This window comes from Pezoporus wallicus, unplaced genomic scaffold, assembly GCF_028554395.1.
Source record: "Pezoporus wallicus isolate ANWC-B61680 ecotype Strahan unplaced genomic scaffold, APGP_CSIRO_Pwel_v1 contig_6814, whole genome shotgun sequence".
NCBI lineage: Eukaryota > Metazoa > Chordata > Aves > Psittaciformes > Psittacidae > Pezoporus > Pezoporus wallicus.
The window spans coordinates 2,133,279-2,148,729 of record NW_026639755.1 but is presented as its reverse complement, the minus strand read 5'-3'; the positions used below and the strand labels follow the sequence as shown (position 1 = coordinate 2,148,729).

The 15,451-nt window shown below is 44.9% G+C and overlaps 1 protein-coding gene and 1 long non-coding RNA gene across 2 annotated transcripts; one reads left to right on the top strand and one right to left on the bottom strand.

Moving 5' to 3' along the window:
- Positions 1 to 4,323: 4,323 nt before the first annotated feature.
- LOC130602810 (lymphocyte function-associated antigen 3-like) lies at positions 4,324 to 7,578 on the bottom strand (the record flags this gene model as incomplete). The annotated part of the gene is made up of 4 exons (XM_057416038.1): positions 4,324 to 5,618; positions 5,693 to 5,701; positions 6,345 to 6,593; positions 7,272 to 7,578. Coding segments are annotated over 4 exons (681 nt in total), but the record flags the coding sequence as incomplete, so codon positions are not given.
- A 4,792-nt stretch (positions 7,579 to 12,370) lies between these two features.
- Positions 12,371 to 14,563, top strand: LOC130602812 (uncharacterized). Its single transcript, XR_008972986.1, has 2 exons — positions 12,371 to 12,437; positions 14,441 to 14,563. It is a non-coding gene; the product is annotated as an uncharacterized LOC130602812 (long non-coding RNA).
- Positions 14,564 to 15,451: the final 888 nt, after the last annotated feature.

Sequence of the window (15,451 nt, the reverse complement as noted above, 5' to 3'; positions counted from 1 at the left end):
CCACTGTGTAGAAGTTTCTCACACACAGCAGATGTTGTGAGTTGCAGTTTAAGCCAGGTCAATAAATCAGCACCATGCTGCAAAACCCTCCACTTCCCCCCCTCCTCCTGGCAAAAAAAAATGAACAAACATAAAACCCCACGTGTTGAGATAAGAAGAGTTTAATAAATAACAAGGGGAGAGAATATGAAACTAAAAGGGGAAAGGAAACACATCAGTAAACACAGGTGATGCACAATAAAATTGCTCAGCACCCATCAACCGATACCCAGCCCAACCCAAGCAGCGATCGTCCCTTCAAAGGGACTCCGCCAGTTCCTATACTTGGCACGACATGCTGTGGTATGGAATAGCCCTTTGGCTACAGCGGGTCAGGTGTCCTGTCTCTGCTTCCTCCAGGCTTCTTGTGAGGAGGGGGGGGTAAACATTACTAAAAACACTGATGTTCCAGCTGTTGCTATCAGCGTTATGCCCAGACTGAAGCTGAAACCCAGCACTGTATCACCCACTAGGAAGGAGAAAAAAACCTACACCTGTTACAGCTGAAACCAGGACACTGTATAAAGTGAGTGGGTGAAAACATGCAGTGAGACAGTGTAGAGCCTGTAGTTTTTGGTCTTACATTAGCCTGGGCTTTTCTACTTTGGACAAAGCTCCAAAATCGCATGAATTATGCTAAAGATTTCCAGCAGTGGTGGTTACTTAACCCCAACCGCTTACTATTTTTGAAGGCTGTTGCTTTTTTTTATTTGGAAACAAAGTCAACGGTATCAAGTGTCAAGGAATTTTCAAAACCACTCCCTATATAAGACTTCTGCATGCCTTTTAAGTTTTAAATTGCACAGGAAGAATGATGCGTACCGGATGAACTGGTAGTTTCTGGGAGCAGTTTTAGCCTATTCCTCCAAACAACCATTTTTTTTCCACCATTATTTTCCATATTAATAACAGAAAGCAAGCCTTTGTCCAAGCAGGAAGACAAGCTACAGTTTTACCCTTTCCCTGATACACATGACAAAGGACATCTTTGTGTGGAAACTTCTCACAAAGAGGTAGACAGCATCATTGAAGGTGCAGTGGAAAATCCATTGAGGGTGCAGTGAAGAAGGGGTTGCGACTTAAATATACAAATAAATAAATCATTTCAAGTTAATGATTAGTTTTGGGGATCATTTACAAAATTTAAAGTGTAAGAAATTTAAGTATGTATTACAAAAAGATGCGACAGAGCTTTTTTAGCTTATTTAAGAATTCTCCACCCATGTTGCTGTTCAAGGCCAGGCTGTATGGGGCTTGGAGCAACCTGTTCTAATGTGAAGCATCCCTGCCCATGGCAGGGTGTTGGAACTGGATGATCCAAACCTAACCATTCTATGATTCTACAGTCTATATTATATAATATATAATAATATATATCCAGTTCCAACCCCCCGCTTCCATAGGCAAGGACGCTTCACAGTAGACCATGTTGCCCAAGGGTTTGTTCAGCCTGGCCTTGAACACTGCCAGGGGTGGAACATTTACCACTTCTTTGGGCAACCTGTTCCAGCACTTCACCACCCTCACAGGGAAGAACTTCTTCCTTATATTGAACCTGAACTTCTCCTGTTTCAGTTTAAACCCACCACCCTTTGTCCTGTTCCTACAGTCCCTGATGAAAAGTCCCTCTCCGGTATCCAGAGCCAGCAGTGTACCCTGGCAGCAAAGGCACCCAACAGCATCCTGGGCTGTATTAACATGGTACTTTTTAATCTTTGATTCTTTTTGAGCTTCAGTGACTTCAGTTTTCAAGTTTTCTTTGCAGTCACAAGCAGCCTAAAAACATATTGTTCTTTGTATAGCAATGGGTAGACTGACATTCTTTTAGAATACTGTGAAGCAGAAGCTAAGACAAAAAAGGAACCTTAAAAGTGCAAAAAATATCAAAAGTTCTAGAAAAAAACCCAGAGATGAGAAAAGGCACCTGGGTTTGCTGAAGATCAGCTGCCCTTCTGTCTGTAAACAAGTAGTGATCTAACATTGCATAGAAAGCTAAACAGTTTTTGACTTATCTACATTCATGTAAATGAACATGTCTTTGTTAGTTTCTACATGTGATGAAAAAGACCTTAACTCTTACATTTCGTGTTAGTGTCACTGTCCCTTCTAAGAAAAGAGCAGACACTGGAAACAGTTCAGCTGGCCTTCAAAGCATCCACTTTATGGATGACTTCAGTGCTTGTTGGAAAACCTCCAAGAGAAAAGGTGGAAGCTTCTTCAGTGTTGAATTCTACAGCTTCTCTTCCATTCTTGTTTGTTCCACAAGGCAATTCTTTGCTTATGATTTAAGAGATGAAGCAAAAGAAAAGCACACAGGTAAATTATTATGTCTTCTCTTCTGGAAACTGAACTGGTTATACACAGTGCAGGCTTTAAATACTAATAAAGTATAAGATGAATTAAGACATTTCACATGATCCAAAGCAATCCAATTACAACAGGTAGGCGAACCATGGTATCTGACAGCCAGTAGCCATTTTACCCAAATTATCTGTATATGGTTAAAAACATTTCCCTGCAACTGCAGCACGTTAAGAACATTTACTCATTTATTGCCAGCCACCTGCTAAGCAGCTGGTAGGGTGTGAGGCTGTCCTGACTCCATGACTTTAGATCACTTAACTAGGTATTAAAGACACCGCTTTTATGCAAAGGTTGAGGTACAGTCTTAGTACCAACTGTGCACCACCACACATGAATGTGATGCTGCTGCTATTTCTTCCACACAGTAATACCAGATGCTTTTTGAGTTTTCCCTTTTGAGGACTGCAAATAGAGCTCTTATTTGACAAGCAAGGAAACTGGAAGTAAAGGGAAATTGCAGTGCAGGAAGTTAGAACCCAGCTAGTTCAAGACTACGTGCCCTACTTGCCAACTTAACTCGCTCCATGCAACATGCATCAACATCTAAACAGGCTGATAACCAATAAAGCATACACAAAGCTCACATCAGTGTGTCTGTCTTGGTGTACACAAACAGTAAAAAAGGAACCAACTGGATGTGCCAAGCCAGCATCATCCAGTCTTTGCTCCTGTTTCGACAGCCCTACCCATCCCTTCTGCTAGTCTCTAGCTCAGCATCACTCCAATCTAGGATAAACTGCCAGCAGTCTAGGAGAGCAGCATATGGTAACACATGGTACTCATCTCTGTAGACAATAAGAAAGAGAATTATGTCCCTATTTTAGTTCTCACAAGGTTCCTGTATAGGCCTGAGGTATATTTTATTTATATCTTTAAAACCCAAGCAGGTTTACTGCTTTACCTATGGGTGATTTATACCAGCTTGATGGACTGAAGAACGTGATTGAGAAGGCAGCCTGGTGGGGTGCTGCTGTTTGTGTCTATGCAGTAAGGGCCTGAATATGAAATTAGCATCCTCCTCATTTTATAGCTGTGGCAACAAGCATCAGGTTTCACACTCCCTACAGAACATGCAAAATGTTCTGTCCCCACAGAGCTTGCAAACTGCACCAAAGAAAGCACAGTTACATATGATGCCCTGACATTACATAATACAGCCATTTCAGATGCTAAACCTAAGTGCGACATAGGAGCACGGTTTGGCCAAGTGTGTGCCTGTGCAAAGCAGCACATCACATAGGCCAGGAATAATTTGCCAACTTACATCATTTGGTCTTCAGTATTACCCACTGGCAACTAACAGGATTTGCCTTGGATACCACAGCCTCCTCTCCAGCTCTACAGCCCTGTTTTAGGTCTGTTGCCTTGTTTCATGACAGTTTCATTGGCAGTTTCATCTACATCACTGAGTCAGGTTTCTTCTCATCAGTCTTAACTCACTCCCACCCTTCCGCTCATCCATGTTTTCTCACATTTGAAAATGATTGCTGGTTATCAGAGAGAGGAGATCAACACCTCCCGCTCCGCTGCCCCCTTTGAGCAAGGTGCAGACTGTGATAAGGATACGGCTTTCATTTTGCAAATAACAAAACTACTTTTTCCATCCGTTCCTTTCTTCCCTCACCAAGTTTATTTGCTAGAGCTAACCTAACTTCACATCCCACCAAAACTTTGTTTCTTCACAGATGTTCTATTTGTCAAGTACTTTAAAACTAGCTATGCTCTATGTAGAGCAGCCAGTACTGTCAAAGGCTCCAGCTCTGGGAAATCAGCGGGCTCAAAGTGCAGCAAATCTTCACAGTGTGAGAAAGTAACAGCTTCATGCAACACATTTCATAGGCACATCTCAGCCTGTCCTGATATCCCTGCAAAAGCCTCTCTCACCCCCCTAGCCCCTTCCCGTCTCCTGCCCTTCCTTCTACCTTTGATTCCGTCACTGACCAGCATCCCACCCCTCCAGTATGTCAGCTCAGTGCCCTTCAGAGCCCTTCACGATCTGATTTAACCTATTAGTCTCATGGGCAATGACCCAGGTTTTTCTGCTGAGTCACTTTCCTGCTACTTGAGTTAGCTTAACTGGCTCAGAGGGGTGAGATGAATACTAAAGCTGTTCCAAAGAGCAAGACCTCCACTTTTAGTGATAGTAAGTGGCTAGATTGGTTCAAGCCATCCTACAAACGATAGTCTCTGTGGAACAGTTTTCATCCATCTACAGTAAAGACAGATCTCCCTAGAGTCAGAGTAAAGTATGCTTGAGCTATGGTAAACTAAAGCAAGCTTCTCCAACATAGAAAAGTTGATTGCCATCATTAGATGGACTCAAAGTTCAGCAACAGTTCTCAGTATCACCTAATCTACATAAGCTTTACAGACATATCAGCAATGAGAAAGTGTTATTACGTATTTACCTACAGTTTTACATCTAAAAAATCTTACACAACTGCAGCGAAATTCTTTCCAAGCAGGTCAACCTGCACTTCAACTATATCCCTTGGGAATCGAGGGATTCACAATTATTGATGCAAGCTGATTTCACTTCTTCATGCTGCCACTGAATCTGTTAGGCTGACGAAATTACTTCTATCGCCACCACCTAGCTATCATGCAGGCCAAACTCTTTGAGATACAGCGCTATGCTTTAACTATTCCAACTGGTAGCTTCCTGTCTCATGGGTATGAGTTGAGCACAGCAAGTTGTTGGATCAGATTCAGCACAAGATATTTAAGAGGACTTGGTATAGGCCTGTCCCAGCAATAAATAGATCTTGAGGGCAAGCTTTATGATACTCTGAATAAAGGTAGTGAAGGCACACTTGGATAGGAATGGGAGGCCATAAATACTCAGTAAATAGAAACACATAGCAAATGAAACACCTAGTCTGAAGGAGAAATACACAAATACAAACTACAACATTTCCCAGTACACAGAGCCCAGTGTCTGAATGCACAAAGTTTAGTATATTACTTCTTTCAAACCTATTGCCCTTGCCTAAGTTGCACTGGTTTCTTCTGCTGTGTTTACAATACATCCCAGAGTCAGAAACTTCCTAACATTCTAGAGAAACTCCGTTCAGTCATCTTGAAGCATGTTGAGCTCCATTAGGAAGTACTATACATACCTCTTTCGCATAGAAATGCTACTATTACTGCAACTGCCATGCAAATAACAAAAGCTGCAATAAGACCATCTCTGCTTCTTTTGTGATGGCTGTCTCCTTTAAACAAATAAAATAAGGATTGGTCAGTTAGAAAGCAACTGTGTGCTACACTACTTCAGAACAGATACAACCCTGAGTATCTTTATAGGTATTTGGTTTTTAAAAAGTAACCTCAAGAAATTAATGTACCAGAATGAGTTATTAGCAAAACCCTACATCAGCTGTGGTAGTTAGACACTAAGTTCCTTAGTACAGCAAAGGCACATCACCACTTGAAAGTCAATGCCCACCCCATTTTTTGGCCTATGAAAGGCTGAGCCAGAAATCAGCCAAATAAAATTTCATCAAATATCTTCTCTTGGGTTTGCAAGCAAGGTTTTGGTAGCAGGGAGACTTTATGGGTGGCTTCTGTAAGAAGATGCCAGAAGCGGCCCCCATGTCAGACAGCCAGGGCCAGCTGGCTCCAAGATGGACCCACCACTGGCCAAGGCCAAGCCCATCGGCAACAGTGGTAACACTTCTGCAATAACCTATTTAAGAACGGGTAAAAACTGACATGCAACAGCAGACAGAGGAGTGAGAATGTTCAAGAGAAACAGCCCTGCAGACATCAAGATCAGTGAAGAAGGAGGAAGGAGAGGAGGTACTCCAGGCACCAGAGCAGAGACTCCTCTGCACCATGGAGAGCCATGGTGGAGCAGATATCCCCCTGCAGCCCATGGAGGTCCACGGTGGAGCAGATATTCACCTGCAGCCCGTGGAGGGCTCATTACTTTTTTTTACCTGAAAAGCACTGAGTCAAAGAGATTTCAGAGCTCTTTTCCGTTTGAGAGAACTTAATGAAGCACACAGCTTTCGTGGAAGCACCAACATCCTTCTTAGGGATGAAAACTTCTGGGATGTGACGAACGATTGGTGGATTGCCATTCAACTTCCACGTGTAATGCAGAGGCTTTGGGAAATCTGCTGTACATTTCAACACAAAGGCATCCCCGCTGTCATTGCAACTTGCTTCAGGTTTTGAAGGGGGAGCTAGAAAGAAGAAAAAAGAAAAACAAAGACCATACTATATTACTTTGGTAATAAACCACCTTGAATTTTAGCACAGACAACAAAAGCAGCAGGAGGGTGCATAGATAAAAACATATATGTGTGTGTGTGTGTGTGTGTGTGTGTGTGTGTGTGCGTGTGTGTGCTCACGCACATCTGTGAGAAATCTGTTTCTAAAAGCAGCCCTGTTTGTGGTGGTTCTGTGCCTAGTTCAAGACTCCTCATGGTTCGCTGTCAAGAGGATTAATACAAACACTGGCCAAATACATTTCTCAATGTAAAGCTGTCTAGATCTGCACAGGATAATACCAAAGATATTTAACTATGTATAGTATGCCTGAAGGAACATCTTTAGTAGACAACTAATGCCTGGGATAACTTGGGTGAGCTTGCTCAAAGAGTTTGGTTATCTACCTGAAAGTACACAGCGTGCCATCTATACTCATTCAAGAAATCATTCCAAGGTGAGCAATGACAGGCACATGAATTAGATGCCACCTTTGGAAATCTGTTTAAAGTGCCAAAGCAACTTAACAGAGCCAAAAGAACAGCCTCCCACTGTTGCCATTCGCTTCCCTGACAAATAAACAACCCCCTTTCTAGCCTTCTTAAAGCAAATAAAGTGGTGCAAGTTCTTCATGCAGTTCTTCCACTACTTACGTAGCACAGTAAGTGTGAAGGTTAAGGGAGAACTTTCTTTCTGAGTACTGAAGTACTCCAATACGTATACGCCAGCATCACTGTTCTGCAAGTTAAATATAGTCAAGCAGCCATTCTCCTCATTAAGGAAGCTTCTGTTACGGAGAGAAGGAAAATACGTCGTGTTTTGTCCTTCCCATTCAGCCACTTTATCCTTGTTTTTCGTCCAAATTATTTCATCTGGGTTTTTTTCTATATTCACTGGAAAAGTAAAATTTTCTCCCACGATGCCAAACAGGTCCTGGCAGCAGATGCCTGCTACAGAGAAAAAAAAAGAAAAAAGTTACTTTAACAATTGTTTTATACGCTATTGCCTGACTAATACTCTATGTACTACCAGATACATTCAAATTTAGGTTAGAAGCACATCACGATGTTGATAAATAAGGCATGCATCAGTTAAGTATTACTCAAACCTGGGCTTTCTGCACAACTGCGTGACAAGCACCACAAAGGGATGCACTTTCCACATAACGGTCCCAGGTAGAATCACTGTCCGAATCTTCTTCCCTACCCTAAGCTCCTCTGTCCTCGGTACTTTTCCTTTATTCACCTGAATTAGGCCTCCTGCCTATGGTCTGATGAAAAAAGATAAAATGAAGAGTTGTCATCACCAGCAAAATCTGTCTCAGCATCCTGCTGCAGAACACCCAAATGGAAGATCCTGCTGAGCAAATAAACTGCAATTTTTCCAGCACGAGTACCCACAGAGTTAGTAAAAAGCACACTTCCAACACAAAGTTGCTACTCTGTTCAAAGCATCTGCTCTGAACTCATGGGGATCCTAGGGACTTCCCCTGGAAACCTCACTTCATCAAGTATATGTTAAGTAACTTCCCAAGCAAGAGAAGGGGAATGTCCAGAAACCCTTACTGCTATGAGTGTTGAATCAATTGTACTCTGCTCAAAAAACCTAGACGTTCAATACAAACCAACACACAACAAGAGAAAAGAAGAACAGCAAGAGATTTTTCCTTGTTTTTATTAAGGACAGCTACACGTGCTAAAAAATCGACTCATCTAACAGATGTTACAACATTCTGCTGTGGGGAAGGGATACTGTAAGCCATTAGCACCTCTGTGTCCCTGCTCCGGTCTTCAGCAATCACTTCCTACTTCTACTTCTGAATGGCTCTAACAGAAAAGAAAATCACAGGACTACTGCCGTGGCAGGCATGTATGTGCACACTGACAAAAACATGGCAATACTGAGTTCAAATTACACATGCAATTAAGGACTTGATTCTACTCCACTACTAAGTTGAAGGAAGGGCATGAGTATAAATACAGTAACTGCACACAGTGAAAAAGAAATATTTCGTGAGCTTATTCTTCAAGACAATTGCTCCCATGTGATAGCTACTATTTTGGGTTTACTTCTGTGGTTTTGGGGGAGGTTTATTCCTAAACGGCATCAAGTCAAGAACTCATCAATTCCTGTATCATTCTGTGCTTCCCTCCCTTTTCATGCCATCTTCATATGAAAACTACTGTTCATAAAATCATTGTGGATACTACAGCTTTATCGCATCAGAACAAGCCACTTCACTGCGTATGAGTCCAGAAAACAAACCGCAGGCCATGTCACTCCACATCCGATCTCCTTTCCACAGGAAAGCAGTCAGGAGGTCAGCATGGCCAGTAATTAAGATTAGGTTTCCCACAGGCAAAGAACAATGCTTGACAGCATGCTAGAGCATTCTGCTCTTTGGCCTGGTGTCACACCACAGAAACTTTCGCAGAGAGAGAATGAAGACAAGCAATGGGAAACACACTTCTGTGTGCCAGGTACAGAACTCCACGCACAGAAGGTCTCATCCAGGCCTTACTTATGGACCATCCAATCTGTTTGCAATGAGTACTGTTCTCATGCCATTACAGTTTCTACTTTTGTTGTCTGCACTTACACAGCAGCCTTTTCCAGGCACAGGAACTGGAAAAGCAAAGAGGAGAGAGGGCTCAGCTACCACTCCCACATCTTTTCATGACAACCCTGCTGCCTTTGTCTTCTCTCCTGCTGAGACAGATTTAAACATTTCACTTGCTCCTGCTGTTCCAATATGAGCATCTCTTTCCACTCATCTCAATTAGCAATTTCCAGAAAAGCACAGAACCCAGGATCTCCAAACATTTGTCTTTGGAGACCACAAGGCAGCAGGATGCTGTGCAAAATGAAACACTGTTTTGATGTGATGAAGCTTTGGTGTCTTGTTAGAGATTTGTTTCATAAAGGCAATGCTTAGGAGTGCATCTTCATCGAGAAGTCCTCTCTTACTGCCTAGGGACCTACAGTGCTCCTAGCATGGTGTCATGGTTTAAAACCAGTCAGGAACCTCGTTCACTCACTCCCCCCCCTTCTTGCCCTCCCCCTACTCCTGGAGGGACGGAGAGGAGAATCAAAAAGAATGCAACTCCCACGGGTTGAGATAAGAACAGTTTAGTAACTAAGGTATAACACAGATCACTACCGCTACCACCAATGATAATAATGATAAAGGAAATAACAAGTGAAGAGAATACAACACCTCAGCACCAGCCAACCGATAACTCGCCCCCCCCAGCCCGACCAAGCACCGACCGATACCTCCTCCAACCCTGCCGTCCACTCCCTTCCAGGTAACTCTCAGTTACCTCCTGGGCATGACGTGCTGTGGTATGGAATACCTCTTTGGCTAGCCCGGGTCAGGTGTCCTGTCCCTGCTTCCTCCTGGCTTCCCCTCCTCCCTGGCAGAGCATGAGGCTCACAAAGTCCTTGGTCAGGCTAAAACATCGGTGTTATCAGTTCTGTTCCCAGGCCAAAAGTCAAAACACAACGCTGCACCAGCTACTAAGAAGGAGAAAAAGGACTGCTACTGCTGAACACAGGACACATGGAAAAATACTCCCTGCTCTACCAACCATGAAACTATGCCTCTCATTAACTTTAGCTCACAGACCCACAGCCAGACTGAGGTGGCTTAATGTATCAAGCCACAGCGCTGTTGGCACGAGCAAGGTAATGCAATTCCCTTCTGGGAAGAAAGCAGCCATTTTCCAGATACCAAAAGAACAAGCAAGGAGAACCACCACTGCTCAGCCCACCACTAATAACTTCCTAAGCCTGGGTATTGATGCATGTAAACTCTGTATCATTGCTCTCGAAAGTTAGTCACAAAAGCTAGGCTGGAGTTACAAGAGCAAGGTTGTTTCTTCTTCAAGCCCAGAAATGAGACTGGAAGAAAGCAGAGCTGAAAAGAAAACGCATTTTCCCTCCACAGCTGCTACTTGGTATGGGTGATCACTGTCCTCTTCAGCTCACTGTTGTTTTGTTGGCTGCTGAAAAAATGGCATGGCAGCAAGGAGCTGAAGAGTTCCTGCCCAAGGACACTCAGAGCTCCCAGGAGTAAGACAGGATCAACATCACCTCCTCCCCTCTAAAACCAGGGGGAGTGAGAGATCACTCACTCACTTCCCTGCTCTGCTGTACTAGTGACAGTCTGAACAAACCTCCCACTCAATGCTGACAGCTTCCTTTTCTTCAAGGAAATGATGTATAAGGTCTCCACCACTGTTTCAGCTTCTAAAGAAAGCAAGTGCCATTGTATGTTTCCTAAATTTCCCAGGGATTTCCCCCCCTCTTTTCTACTTCATTTTATAAGGGGACAGATCTCCCATTTCACAGCAGTTAACCTCTCTGCTGGACAAACACCTTTAACCACACTTGTCAACTCTCAAGATCCAAGGAGCCTGTGCATCAATCCAGAGATGATCCTGGCTTTCCAAGGACTAAGACCATTAATCACATTAAGCTAAGAAACTCTCAAGTAACATTTTTCACTCTGCGTCCATCCTGTCGCATTAAATGTCAATGGAAAAAAAAACGCACCTATTTGTTCCTTTTTGGTATTAATCACAGCCACAGCTCTGGAGACAAAGATTTATCAAGAGCTTTTAAGCAGGCAGGAGAGGATTCTTTTTTCCTTTTGTGAGGAACTGGACAGGGCTTTGAGCACCCTGGTCAAGTGGATGGTGCCCCTACCCACGGCATGGAGGTTGGAACTAGACGAGCTTTAAGGTTCTTTCCAACCCAAACCATTCTGTGATTCTATGAAATTCAGGGCTTCCTGTTTATTCAGGAAGATTCAAGAGTAAGATAACAGGACAACACAATCGGTGTCAGCTTTAGGCAGCTGATGACCGATCTTTCAATTCATACCATTTAAAACCATGTTTAGCGTTCCTATTAACAACCTGCTGAACTAACCACCTTCTACAAGCAACACGGATTTCTGAGAAGCCCAGAGTTTTCCCCATTCACCAGAAAGGCGCTGGGAGCTGCTCTAAGGTCTCCCCGGAGCCTTCCCGTTCCCAGGCTGAACAAGCCCAGCTCCCAGCCCTCCTCACAGGACAGGAGCTTCATCGCCCTGCTCATCGCGCAGTTCCAGCACACGCGAGAGGAAGCGGCGCTGCCGACCGCCTCCATTCAAACGGACTGGAACGGAGGAGCCGCCCTCAAAGCCGGAGCCCAACTTTCTCAGCCGCCGCTCCAGGAGGGGGGGGACGGTAACGGGCGCAGAGCTCCTCCGCAGGGACGCCGCCAACACTCGCTGCCCGCCCCGACGCCGGTCAGGGGAGCCGGGCGGCAGGGAAGGAGGGAAGAGAACACTCGGAGGGCTCAGGAAGGGTCCGCCACGAGGGCCTCCCCCCAACCAACACTTACCTAGGAAGACCAGCAGCCACAGCAGCAGCGGCACCACCGGCCGCATGGTCTGGTCTGGTCTGGTCTGGTCTGAGCGCGCCGCCCGACTGCTTGCTCGTTCTCCTCTCCTCCGCTTCCTCACTCACAAGCGCTGCTCACCCTCCTCTCCTCGCCGCCTCTCCCACGCATTGCGCAACCACAATCTCAGGAAGGGCGAGAATAGCAGGGCCGCCTCGCCCCACCCCTTTCCCTATCCCCTCCCTCTTTTTTTCCTTCTCCCAGTCATCTCGCTTTCTCCTTTTCTCCCTATTCCCTCCCTCTTCTTCCTCCTCCTCTCTCCCCTTCTTCATCTCCCTCTCGCACTCTCCGCTTCCCTCATCCTCTCCCTCCCTCTTCGCCAGGCGACTCGCCCCAGGAGCTGGGTCCGCCTGCGGAGCCGCCGGGCCAAGGTCAGCAAAGGGGGTTTCGGACCGTGCCGGTGTCTTGGTGGGTTGCGGCTGGCAGAGAGGAGCTGAGGGGGAGGTGGTGCTGCGAAAGGTTGGGGGGGGGGGGGTCTGCTTAGTGGGGTGCAACTACAGCGAACGCGGGCGGTACAAGTTGTTGTGCTGCCATACAACAGGGGGAGCATCAACGCTGCTGGCTGGAAAGCTGACATGAAATCACATAGAATCATTCGTGTTGGAAGGGACCTCTGGAGAGCACCTGGTCCAATCCCCCTGCCCAGGTAGGGACGCCTAGAGCAGGTTGCGCAGGAACGCGTCCAGGCGGGTTTGGGAGCCACACAGGTTGGGGGAAGAACAAATTTCAGCAGGTAATGTGCAGCTCACTGCCTCAGAAAATGATGCTCATCCAAACCTAGTACTCCCTGCAGCCTGGCGTTTGACGCCGATGGTCCACAAAAGCCTGCTGCTCGCTTTGAGGGACACCCCAGCAGTATCCCCTTCTGAAGGCTGATCTCGAGGCACAGTGTGTTGTCCTGGAGGAGAAGATCCCAGCTGCCAGCAGGTCCAGCTTACAGCCTCAAAGCATGCAGTTCATGTTCAGCTGCCTGCCCCAGGGAACACCAGCACAGCACTAGTACAGGACCGGGAGGCTCTCGCCATAGTTTTATGTCTTGGCTGAGAGAGACCAGATTGGAGCCGGTTGCTGGGAGGATGCCACTTCCCACCTTGTACAGGTCAACTTTCCTGTAGCTTATGAGATCTTTGGGGTTAGCAGAGAGAAAACTGAAGTAGAGACTGACACTGTCACTTAGAAACAGATTATTTTAGAGTGGAAGGAACCACAGGAGCTCACCCACATGCATCCAAAGCAGGACTAAGTTCTTCCTACTGAAGAAGAACTTCCACATTGTGACAAGAGCTTCACAGGGCAAAGAAAGTGAGTGAAGCAAGAGAGAAACTTGAGCCTGGTAGCTGGTGCCCTGACCTAGGCTCCTCTGGTTTTGGGAACTATAAGGATACGTGGCAAGGATACATTCTTCCCTCATGTGCATATTTATATAGTCATACTAGGTAACATGCCCCTAAAGTACTCATTAAAGAGCAAATGACAGGTTTTCCTCCTTTCCTTACTGAGTACCCAATGAGCCTTGCCCATGTCTTCCCTTCCTCAGTTGCTGAGTCAATTTTTAATGCTTTCTTCCTACCATCTCATAGTTAGGACACTCTTCTGAAAATCAGGAGTTTGAATGGCTTTTTGTTGACATGAGAACTAAACCCTGTTCCTCTGTTAGTTCTGGAAACAATATCCTGGAGCCTCCATGCTGCTAATCCATGGTTTCTACTCCATAGGCAAAGGACAAGAATTACCAAAGCTGTGATACCAACTATTCTGGCAGCAGAATGGATCCAGGCCTTAATGTACAGTGAGACAAGCTCTGCATGTGTTTCATGCCCTCCCTTGTATGCAAAGACCACAGAAAGTAGTTTTAAATAGTCACCATTTGCATAATTCACAGTTGGTTTCCTCCAAGGTCCCATGCTGCCACCCTGATGGCGTTGGTATCAATGAATGGTTTTCCAGGATAAGTGAATTTTCCTGTGATCAGATTTCCACTTGACTACTGGGCGCTTGCAGTGCTCGTATGCCTCTGCCAGCTTTGTGGGTGGGAGAATGACATTCCCAGTTGAGTTGGGCACTTGCAGCATTTGCTTGAATGTGCAGACAGTGCAATTTATTTTCAATGTTTTTCATGAAAGGAAATTGTGTCTAAAACGGAGTTTGTTTGCTTTCACTATCCTGGACTCATTCGCAAGTGAATCACACCATGAGGAACTGTTGGAAGAAATCAGACGCAGTGCCTTTGCAGCGTTGCCATTATCATCAGTTCCATAGGGGGGTACCATGAGTGACACCAAGGGTAAATTTCTGAGCCAATATAACTGTAGTTACTGAGTAAATAAGTTCACGGATAAAAAGAAACCCCTTCTCACCAAAATTGTTTTTGGAGGCAAGAGCATTTTCAGCACAGAGGAAGCTAGTGGCTTTCACTGTTTGCATGAGGAGCCACCGCAGCGTGCTGATGTAATACAGAATTTCTTGGAATTACTAAACCTGAGATTACAGAAGAAAACCCAAATGGAAAACGCAACACAAAACTGCTCAGGAAACAGAATTTTCAATGTCATGAAAGTGCTGGGGGGGTTGTTTCATTTTGGGTTGGTTTTTTTTTAGCGTTCCAGGATGTTTTTGAAACAGTGTGCATGTTATGTGTATAAATCAGATGCGCACGTCTTGGCAGCAGGTTTGTTCTTTTCTAAGCTGTGATACCCAGTGCCTGCCTTATATTACATGGTGTTTCATAATGTCCATAGAACTTGGCAAAGAGTAACTGTCGCAACCTGCTACACAGAATGGGGCTTATTGCCAGAATTCTCAATAAAAAAATGGAAAGACGTGTTTGCTGGTTTTCTTTAGGTGCTCCAGTTTGTTTTACCTTAAGAAATTAGTAATTTACGCAATTATCCTGTTGCCCTGAAGCCTTGTATGGACATATCATTGTCTGTTGGTATTTCACAAGTTTATTTCCTTCTTTCTCGATTGAGGGATTATCCAGATCACTGGAATTTGTGGGTGTAACGAAGGAGTGGGCCCATTGTAGTCTATGGGCTTTTATCTTATGGTTTGTGAATCATCTTGAATCTAGTGCTGGGATTGGAAAGATGAAAAGCAGGCTGGAAACCAGGATTTGGCTATTTCTATTGCAGCTTTCATTCTTGGAGAACTGACTGGCCTGACAAACTCAATCACATATTTGAAGAGACACTAAGAACCTGCTTCTCTGACAATAAGCCAGCTTGATTATGGAGCCAGGTATTTCAGGATCAGAATGTATCTGTATATGTGTCTCTAGGAGATACAGATGGGCAGGGATTTAGTAGCCCTCCAGGCCAGGCAGCTAATGCTGCCTAACTTCCCTGTGAGAACTGGACAAGTTTCTCTCAGGAGTGACTTGGAAATA